We start from the raw sequence: 10705 nt of genomic DNA on the forward strand, positions 1-10705 counted from the left end.
TGATCTGTGATGGAGGTCATTTCATTTCCAACATTGAGGCTAAATGGCCGGGATCAGTTCATGATTCTGGGATCTTCCGAGCATCCTCACTGGCACAGAGGTTTGCACAAGGTGCAAGAATTTTACTTACCTGAAGGAGGGTACTTTTGAAGTAAGGTGTAGCATAGGCAGAATTTTGGTAATGTAATGAGAGGTCAGGTGTAGAGGTCATCTTAAGGAATTTAAAGTGCTCGTCATACTTTATTATAGATAGCCATATAAGGCACATATTGCATCAAATTGCCAAGTCTTAACACATGTATATCCATCCAACATTTCTCTTATTCTGCAGGAGAGTTCAATGGTGTCCTGCTTGGGGACAGAGGCTATGCATGCTGGCCGTACGTCCTCACACCATATCCTGATCCAGGAACAAGGGCATGCACATGCACATGCTAAAACAAGGGCACGGATAGAAATGACCTTTGGCCAAATTAAATACAGGTCCATTGCTTAAAGTTCTCAGGCACCATGGCTGACTTCTGACAGAGCAGTCTTAAATTAATAGTATACTTCATATTTTATACATTTTGTCTTGTGGACAACTTTTCAGGCTCAAGTCTTTTCTTCATTGAGTTCTAGTGCCTGAAAGGACTCAGTTTCTCCTGACACAGTGAGGGACCTATACAGGGACACACATTTCCTTTGATCCTTATTGTTTTGACCTTTGAGTTAGAACTCCTTTTCATCATTTAGCATTGACACAGTAGCAGTTTAAGTCAGAGCAAGTGTAAGAAGGCTAAATGGACAGATATGATTTATAACTTTCCACACGTTTAGGTCATGGCACCCCACTGGAATGATTTCTGGGCCCGCCGACAGTGTCGTCAAATATGCCCTTTAGTAGTCAGGATGGCCGAGCGGTCTAAGGGGCTGCGTTAAGGTCGCAGTCTCCCCTGGAGGCGTGGGTTCAAATCCCACTTCTGACATTGCAGACTTCTCCTAGAGAACTATTTTCACTGGCAAGGTAACTCAAGTTTACGCCTTTCTTAGCAATACCATGTCGTATTGCTATTCTGCCACTGCATCATCTAGTTTAAAGATTATTGTGGCCGCTTTACCTCCGAAGAGTTCTTGCTTCCAAATGCTATGGCTTCTTTTTGTTTGCCTCAGGAGCCCTGTTAAACAACAGCCAAGACACTTGTTGCATGAGAATCTTCTGACCACAGCTCAACAAGCTGTGTTGTCACAACCTTCTACAGTGCTTTGGGCAGGACAGAATCATTAGCAAAAGGCACATTGTTGATTATAAGGTCTTGGTTTGCACTTAACACCATAGTAAACGGGAAAGGGCTTTTGACCGAAGAAACCTGGCCTCATGTTAGGCTATTTGAAGGGGGCTATTGACATTTAGGCCGAAGATGGGTGAGAGTATCAAAGCAATCATCACTTGGTGGCAGGCAGCTGATAAAAGACCTAGCTCTCCCCATCGGGGAATCGAACCCCGATCTTCCCCGTGACAGGCGGAGATACTATCCATTATACTAACGAGGAATTTCTGTGTGACTGACACAGTCGTCAGATGAAAAGACAACTATCGCCAAGGAGTGAAATAAGATTTTGGTGTCCCGTTTCAAGGTGCAGGAAAATTGCTATCACAGTCCCATCACTCAGAAGGAGAGTCTTCCATGAAGCTGCATGCCTCGTCAATATTCCCCTTCAACACGAACACAACGCAGACCCACATATTCGCTGGAATGATGCCTGGGCCCGCCGACAGTGTCGTCAAATATTCATATTAGTAGTCAGGATGGCCGAGCGGTCTAAGGCGCTGCGTTCAGGTCGCAGTCTCCCCTGGAGGTGTGGGTTTAAATCCCACTTCTGACATTGCAGACTTCTCCTAGAGAAACATTTTCACTGGCAAGGCAACCCAAGTTTACTCCTTGCTGAGCAATACCATGTTGTATTGCTATTCTGCCACTGCATCATCTTGTTTAAAGATTATTGTGGCCGCTCTACTTCCGAACAGTTCTTGCTTCCAAATGCTATGCCTACTTTTTGTTTGCCTCAGGAGCCCTGTTAAACAACAGCCAAGACACTTGTTGCATGAGAATCTTCTGACCACAGCTCAACAAGCTGTGTTGTCACAACCTTCTACAGTGCTTTGGGCAGGACAGAATCATTAGCAAAAGGCACATTGTTGATTATAAGGTCTTGGTTTGCACTTAACACCATAGTAAACGGGAAAGGGCTTTTGACCGAAGCAACCTGGCCTCATGTTAGGCTATTTGAAGGGGGCTATTGACATTTAGGCCGAAGATGGGTGAGAGTATCAAAGCAATCATCACTTGGTGGCAGGCAGCTGATAAAAAACCGAGCTCTCCCCATCGGGGAATCGAACCCCGATCTTCCGCGTGACAGGTGGAGATACTGTCCATTATACTAACGAGGAATTTCTGTGTGACTGACACAGTCGTCAGATGAAAAGACAACTATCGCCAAGGAGTGAAATAAGATTTTGGTGTCCCGTTTCAAGGTGCAGGAAAATTGCTATCACAGTCCCATCACTCAGAAGGAGAGTCTTCCATGAAGCTGCATGCCTCGTCAATATTCCCCTTCAACACGAACACAACGCAGACCCACATATTCCCTGGAATGATGCCTGGGCCCGCCGACAGTGTCGTCAAATATTCATATTAGTAGTCAGGATGGCCGAGCGGTCTAAGGCGCTGCGTTCAGGTCGCAGTCTCCCCTGGAGGCGTGGGTTTAAATCCCACTTCTGACATTGCAGACTTTTCCTAGAGAAACATTTTCACTGGCAAGGCAACCCAAGTTTACTCCTTGCTGAGCAATACCATGTCGTATTGCTATTCTGCCACTGCATCATCTTGTTTAAAGATTATTGTGGCCGCTCTACTTACGAACAGTTCTTGCTTCCAAATGCTATGCCTACTTTTTGTTTGCCTCAGGAGCCCTGTTAAACAACAGCCAAGACACTTGTTGCATGAGAATCTTCTGACCACAGCTCAACTAGCTGTGTTGTCACAACCTTCTACAGTGCTTTGGGCAGGACAGAATCATTAGCAAAAGGCACATTGTTGATTATAAGGTCTTGGTTTGCACTTAACACCATAGTAAACGGGAAAGGGCTTTTGACCGAAGCAACCTGGCCTCATGTTAGGCTATTTGAAGGGGGCTATTGACATTTAGGCCGAAGATGGGTGAGAGTATCAAAGCAATCATCACTTGGTGGCAGGCAGCTGATAAAAGACCAAGCTCTCCCCGTCGGGGAATCGAACCCCGATCTTCCGCGTGACAGGCGGAAAGACTGTCCATTATACTAACAAGGAATTTCTGTGTGACTGACACAGTCGTTTCTTCTTAGGCTCTTCATTGTCATCAACAATCTTCGGATCGAAATTTGCCGTGAAGAAGCTGTCCAGGGGCCTCATGTACAAAGACTTGCGTGGATTTCCTACTGAAACATGGCGTACGGCCAAACCAAAATGACCTCCAACGTCGGATGTACGAATATGTGCGCACGCATGTATCCAAGCACATTTCGTTTGTACATCCCAATCAACGTGGAATTGAGCGCACATGTCGGAGCACCCAACTCCTCCCTGTCCACGCCCCGACTTAAATACGCAAATCATATTTAAATGAGCCCTGCACCTGCGATTCCCCTCTCTGCACGATCAGAAAATAAAGAAAAAAAACAAGAGTAAGACGGGAAAAAAGAAAAATTACACTGAAAGTGAATTGGAAGTGCTACTGTCCGAAGTGGAGGCGCGCAAAAATGTACTCTTTGGTACGCTGTCATCCGGCATAAGCAGCAAACGCAAGAGGAGTGGGTGGGAGAGCCTGAGGCTGTTAATGCTGGGGGGTCTGAGAAGCCTCACAAGCAGAGGTGAAGAAGAAGTGGTCCCACATTAAGGTGGAGGTGAAGCGGAGACTGGCTGCCCACCGTTGCAGTGTGGCCAAAACAGGCGGGGGGGGGGGGGGGTGACCGACCCGGTTTGAACAGAGAGTCGGCGCAACTATGGGTGACACTGCTCTCTCATGGGGTGGTGGGAGCTCATGTGGGTCACTCTGATTACCCCCAAGGTAAATAACGATGTTTTTGTGTAACTCACAACAACGTGTTCATACAGTAACGTGCAGAAGTGCGCCGGGGAAAAGGCTGATTGAGATATTTCACACTTTACGCACGGGGTTATTGATATATGCCCACAGAGACGATCAGGGGCTTGTTAGAAAGATCTTAAACTGAAGTTTAACCAGCAAAAAACAGCAAGAAACTAACTTTAACCACCGACTAATATATATAATATAATAATGATGCTGTGAAGACGGGATAGAAACTGGGGGCGCACATACTCAATGCGCGTCACGGGAATAATATTAGGACAAAACAAGAATAAAGTTACTCACCAAGAAGCCACCCATCACGCACAGTGCCACCCTGTAGTCTGTTCCCAACTATGCTGTTACTCAGAATGTATGAATCGTGCGTTGAACCAGGCCACCTCGCCACACTTTTGGTTAATTGCATTTATGCATCACATATGATCTGTACATCGATCGAATGAAAATGTTTCCTGTTAACATACAAATTCATCATGTGATGGCGCTTTTATAGCAATGTGTGCGCAGTCTATAGCTCCGATTACAAAACCGGCTCTCGCTGCAAATTGAGCTTTAATGTTGGCCTGTTGGGAATTTGATATACGTGGCTCAGATGCGGATAATTCTGTCCCACACGGCTGGCATGGCTCGGCTGGCACAGTCCCAATCGGTTGGCCAGCTCCCTCTGGAATGCTCCGGTTGGAACCCCAGTGTGCACATCACCTGTGAGCACAGGCAAAGCATGGCTCCTCGCTGTGTTGCGCTCCAACGCCGGCCGCAGCTCTGCGCACAGTTCCAGGAGGATTTCCCTCAAAACGGCTGATGAGCCAGTCGCCATCATGTGCCACAAATCCTCTCTGTTGTAGTGAACACACGCTCTCTTCTAATTGCACCATTTGCAAAGTCTTCTAATACTGCTAAAGCAGCCATTGTTTTTAATGGTATGCATTGAACCACTTTGCGCTGCTTTTATATCCACTCATGTAAATGGAGACACATGGGTGTATTAATTGTTTATCAGTATTAATTGTTCATGTGTCTCAAATGTGCACATCACTGTCTGACGACAAATTGTTTTCACATTTATTTATTATAACAGTTTCCCAACATCACCTTAGGTGTCGCCAAAGAATCAGCAGCTGCAGAAACGTGCGTACGCCAGCCCTGAAGCTGCCGTGAGGCACCGCACATTTCCACGGTCTTTTCGTTCTTGATACATCTGATCGTTGACGTGAAAAGGTGCGTACGCCACTATTTTGTGCGTACGCACGCTTTGTACATGAGGCCCCAGGTCTGGCAAACTGCTGGCTTCGCTACTAGAACTACTAGTATCAGACATGTTGATTGTTGGGGGTTGTTCCAGCAGCTGGCACTCGTGACGTCACGCACCTGTCGTCTGCTACTTCCGGTTTGCCAAATGGCGGGCTATTCGAGTCAAATGTGGTGATAGTTTATTGGGCCTAATCAGGACTATCCAGGGGCCTGAAATTATTTTAAAACCATAAAAAAATTCCATCGATCTGCTATTTCAGTTTTGTGCAAAAAATCACCTTTCTGTAGGCCTTTAACAAGTGCATCGAAGTCAGGTTGAATGTCTGAGGTGGAGATGCGAAGCACAGCTGACAGATGGTCGTCAGTGAGAGATGATCTATACCTGGACTTCGTAAACTTCATCATTGAAAATGTTTGTTCACATATGTAGGTAGAACCAAAGAGAACCAACATCTTCTGAGCATGTCTCTTCATGTTTGGAAAGGTCTCCTCCTTGAGAGAAGAGTAGAAATCCAGCAGACATCCTGATTTAAAGTGCTCTGCCAGTACTGCATCAGACTGCAGGTCAATGAGTTCCAGCTGAACATCACTGGGTGCATTATCCACACTGCAGGTAAAGGGAGAGGAAATCATGTGCATTTCATCCTCGATTGTTCTGAGATCTTCAAATCTCCTTAAAAACTCACAATGCAATGCTCCTAACATGGATGAGTACCTGTGGAGGTGATCAGCTGATGGTGTGACTTCTTTCAGGGTTTGCATGTGAGTGAGATTGTTGCTCTCCAGTTGGCTTGAAAGAAACAGCATCTTTCTCATGAAAGCCTTCACCAGGGTGTGCATTTCATGAACAAAAAGGCCCCTGCCTTGCAGTTTGGTGTTCAGTTCATTCATCAGTGCAGTCACATCAACAGCAAATGCAAAATCTGCCATACAATCCTCATCTGAGAGCTCTGGGATGTCTTTGCCTTTCATCTGACAAAACTCTTGAATCTCTGTTTTCAGGTCCCAAACTCTTTTTAGCACTTTGCCCAGGCTGAGCCATCTGACAGCTGTGTGGTAGCCGATGTCACTATGCTCAGACTCATGGTCCTCCAAAAGTGCGACAAACTGTCTGTGATTCAATGCCCGTGCCCTGATGAAGTTTACTATTTTAGTAACAACATCAATAACATGGTTCATTTTTAGCAGTGACTTGCACAACACATGTTGGTGTATAATACAATGCAAAAATACCAATTTCTGATCTGTGTCGATTTCAGTCACTTTATCTTGCATACGTTTTAAAAGTCCCATATTTTTCCCTGTAAGATTTGGACAACCGTCCGTTGTGACACCTGCCAGTCTGTCCCATTTCAGTCCCAGTGTGTCCATGCACGCATTTACCTCCGTGAAGAGATCGCTCCCTAGAGTCGTCCCTTTCATCGACCGCATTGCTGCCAGCTCCTCCGTAATCTTGAAGTCCGGCGTTATCCCGCGGACAAATACGAGTAACTGGGCTGTGTCACGGACATCACAGCTTTCGTCCAAAGCCAAGGAGAAAAAGTCAAAACTTGCCACTTCACGTTGCCGCTGAAGCTCCAGATTACCCGATATGTCCTCGACCCTTCTCGTCATGGTTCGCCTGGAGAGCGGGACTTTCTCAAATGCTTCTTTTTGTTCAGGGCATATTAGTGCTGAAGAGTCCACCAAGCACTCTTTGATAAACTCCTCCTCCGAGAATGGCTTACTGTTTTTAGCGATTTTGTGGGATATCACAAAGCTGGTCTTGGTTGCTGCATCCCTGGATGTGTGAAGCTTGGTAAAAAAGCCTTGCTGCTTTTGCAGTTTAGCTAGCAAAGCTTCCGATGTCCGCGCCCTTTCAGCATCAGTCACGTTCTTGAATTTCTCCGCGTGTTTCGTCTCCTAATGCTGACTCAAATTGTAGTCCTTAAACACGGCGATCTGCTCCCCGCAAACTAAACACACGGCTTTACCTCTGACTTCAGTAAATAAATACTTAGCAGTCCAATTTTTGTTGAAAACCCTGCATTCGGCATCTACCTTTCTTTTTTTAGCATGAGCAGACATTTCTGAGGGCTAAAGTCGTCTTGTGACTTGCTAGTGACAACGATCCAATCATGTGCATGTCTCGATATACGTTTTACATCATCATGTACGTGAATAAAAAACAACTTCAAAATAAAAATAAAATGCAGCTTCAGTCCATGCATCACGTAAAATAAGAAAATGTGTTTATTTTGAAATTTCCAATTAACCTTACACGGGCCGGTCAGAGTCAACCAAAGGGCCGTATGCGGCCCGGGGGCCGTACAATGCCCAGGTCTGCACTAGACCATCAGGGACCCGAAAGCAGTGCACACGGTACAGGTTGCAACACTGTGGTAAACTCTTCCTAACTGGCAAATTAATTGGCATAGTGCATTGTACTGAAGTTGTGAACATTTTAGCCTTAGATGAAAGCAATTCTGCGCATCTGGAGAATGAATCCAAGCAAGCACAAGTTTCACGCTTTAGACTTCTCTCTTATTTCAGGGAGAAATAGAAAGATTCCTGAGTAAGAGTGAGTGTGTCATAGCCCTGCAAGAAAAACAGTTGATAGATGACTAAATAAATAAAACATTCCTGACCTACACCACGACAGTGAAAACACCAAATCCTAGCCAGCAGACCACCAGGGAGCCTTTGATTTTTGTGAACTATGGATGTTGCCTCTTGTGCCTCGTTGTCCATTTAGCAGCGGGCTATGTGTAGTCAAACGGACGAGGTATGTACAGACACCCTTTTAAAGAATGATCTTAGGTGAGCAATATAATGGATCGGATCAGTGATGGAAAAGGGAAATCTGATTTGAAGGAATTGGACGAAAGCATTTAAAACTCCCAAATAGCTTTTTATGCCTGCTGAAATTGTTGGGGCATGTCACGGCAGTAGTCTTAAAGTGGAGGGCATACTACAGCCTCTTGCCAAGCAATTTACCTACGTAGCATTCTCGTTCCGTTGCGTCAGCTTCCTGAAATCTTTTTCAGTACTCTGTGAAACAAGAGTTGTACACAGGGTAGTTTTTCCATTTACTGGCTTGTTTTATCTTGCAATGTCATTACCCTACCTGTGTTATCTGTGGATATAAATGCAATGTCAGGAATATAGGGTAGTTACCCTCAATGTAAAGGGCTTACACAATCCAATCAAGTGAGGCAAGGTTATTGCAAAGATGAAGAGAGAGAAACTGCATGTAATATTCTGGCAGGAGACCCATCTCGACAGAATGAAAAGTTAAAAAAAATATGGTTTTAGAAATACATTCTACTCATGTTATAAGAAAGGGAGAAAAAGAGGGGTAGCAATAATGATTCGTAATAGAGTGAATTTCCAAGTGGTTTCTGAAATCTAGGGGTTCCTTAAACAGAAAGAGGTCACACTAGTTAATGTGTATGTACCACCTGGCAAGGATAATTCCTTTATTAGAGAAATTTTTGGTTTGATTTCTTCCGAAGCCACTGGGGTTTTAATATGTGGAGGAGACTGGAATATGCAGCTACAATGTAAGCTAGACTCCTCTAACACATTAAAGATATCTGCTCCCACACCAGAGTAACTGTGTCCTGCTGACAAATGTTGACAGAGCTCGGGATGATTGATGTATGGAGGGAGCTCCACCCAACAGAAAGACGGTATACATTTTATTCAGCAAGTCATAGAGTGCACTCAAGAATTGACTATTTCTTTACATATAACTCTGACAGACACAGACTTAAAGAGCGCAGTATAGGGATTCGAGATGTCATTCACCTAGCCTGATTAACATAGACTTTCAAATCTCTTCGAAATTGTGGTCTGACCAAGACCATAACGAATACGATTCGAAATGGCCTGGTCAACCCGGCTCCCTCGGGTTGCTACTGGTTGTGGCCAGAAAAGGCTGTGCCTAAGCTTAAGCCAATCACACCACTCTTTCCTCTGACGTATGATTTAGCTACCAGCGGGGCTAACTGGTAGATTAAACTCTTACCAAAGCCAGTAGGGAGCAAGGCGAAAACGTCTTTCCTGTCAAGAAATGATTCAAGGGCTGTTCTTTGCTCGATTTTTAACGAGAATCTCCCGTCGAACACTTTCATTACAGCATCTACAGCAGTGTCAAAAGCTTGACGCTGCTCCATGTTGATATTGAATGAAGCGCTTCCGTGTACAATCCATGGGTTGAGTGGCAGTTCAACCACGTCACTACCTTGAACACGGCTCTACCCTGGGCCGTTGGCGCTGCTCAAAGTTGATTGCTTCCCGACAAAGTGGATGGAGTTCCCATTTTTTCGGGAACTCAAATCCACCTGAATGAGCCGTTTGCCTGAGTAAGTGTAGCAGAGCCGAAGGTGTTGCGTCACTGCGAGGGCGGAGCCTGGGTATCATTCACCTGTTTATCTGACCCTACACATAGACAATAAAAAGAAAAACACGTCTTGGCGACTTAATACAAGTATCTTAAATGATAACCAGTGTTGGGGTAGTTACTCAAAAAAGCCTCTGTGGGCTTCCTGCTGATGGAAGGACCAGCGGATGACAAAGAAACAACAACTCTGACACCAACGGAGGACAAAGTGGAACACCTGAGCAGAGCATGTGAACGGAGCGCAGCGCAGCGCAATTCCCCCTCCCCGCTCAGGAGGATGTTCGCTCATTCGCTCCCCCGCTCAAAGTTGCGCCAGGACGCTCCGCTCAAACCTCGCTCCGCGCTCACCTTAATTTTCCTGCTGCTCAGGCGAAATCGCTCCACGCTCGCTCAAATTTTCAGGAGAAGGAATTTTCTGACATTTTTACTTCATGTAATTATGACAGGGCCCTGGGACACACGGCGTTTGATTTAATGATGTGACCGGTGTATTGTCTTATTTAACTGGCTGTTAAATTATCGCCACTCTGACGTACAAAAAATAATGTTTAGAAAATGTTGGGCGCCAGGTAGAAAACTACCACGTCAGGACGAAGCCCACCAGATTACTCAGCATCACAGGTGATGAAGGCATCACACGACACAGCAAAGAGAGAGCCCAGGCTGGGCTAGGCAGGAGGAGGAAGAGGCGTGTGTGTGTGTGCGTGTGTGTGTGTGTGTTTGTGTGTGGCCGCGAGAGCATCAGCAGAAACGGAAGCAAAGCAGAGGAAACGAGGGTCACGGTTAGAACTAGCACCTGAGCAGGCAGCTTAATTCAGACAATCAGAAAGGGGAATATGTCTTCACGGTACCTGACCTGTTCCGAGCGTTCCCGTGTCCCAAAACTCCAGACGAAATACACAATCCACGCTCGATAGCGTTTGTAGGCCCTACAGTTCGGGC

The 10705-nt window shown here is 45.6% G+C and overlaps 1 protein-coding gene across 1 annotated transcript; it reads right to left on the reverse strand.

The window, feature by feature from the left end:
- Nucleotides 1-365: 365 nt before the first annotated feature.
- Nucleotides 366-6993, reverse strand: LOC142380561 (general transcription factor II-I repeat domain-containing protein 2B-like). The gene is made up of 2 exons (XM_075466473.1): nt 5658-6993; nt 366-400 (listed from the first exon to the last, which is right to left on the reverse strand). The coding sequence occupies exons 1-2, from the start codon at nt 6991-6993 to the stop codon at nt 366-368; spliced, it is 1371 nt and encodes a 456-aa protein (XP_075322588.1).
- Nucleotides 6994-10705: the final 3712 nt, after the last annotated feature.

The sequence above is a fragment of the Odontesthes bonariensis genome, chromosome 5 (assembly GCF_027942865.1).
Source record: "Odontesthes bonariensis isolate fOdoBon6 chromosome 5, fOdoBon6.hap1, whole genome shotgun sequence".
In the NCBI taxonomy this organism is placed as follows: domain Eukaryota; kingdom Metazoa; phylum Chordata; class Actinopteri; order Atheriniformes; family Atherinopsidae; genus Odontesthes; species Odontesthes bonariensis.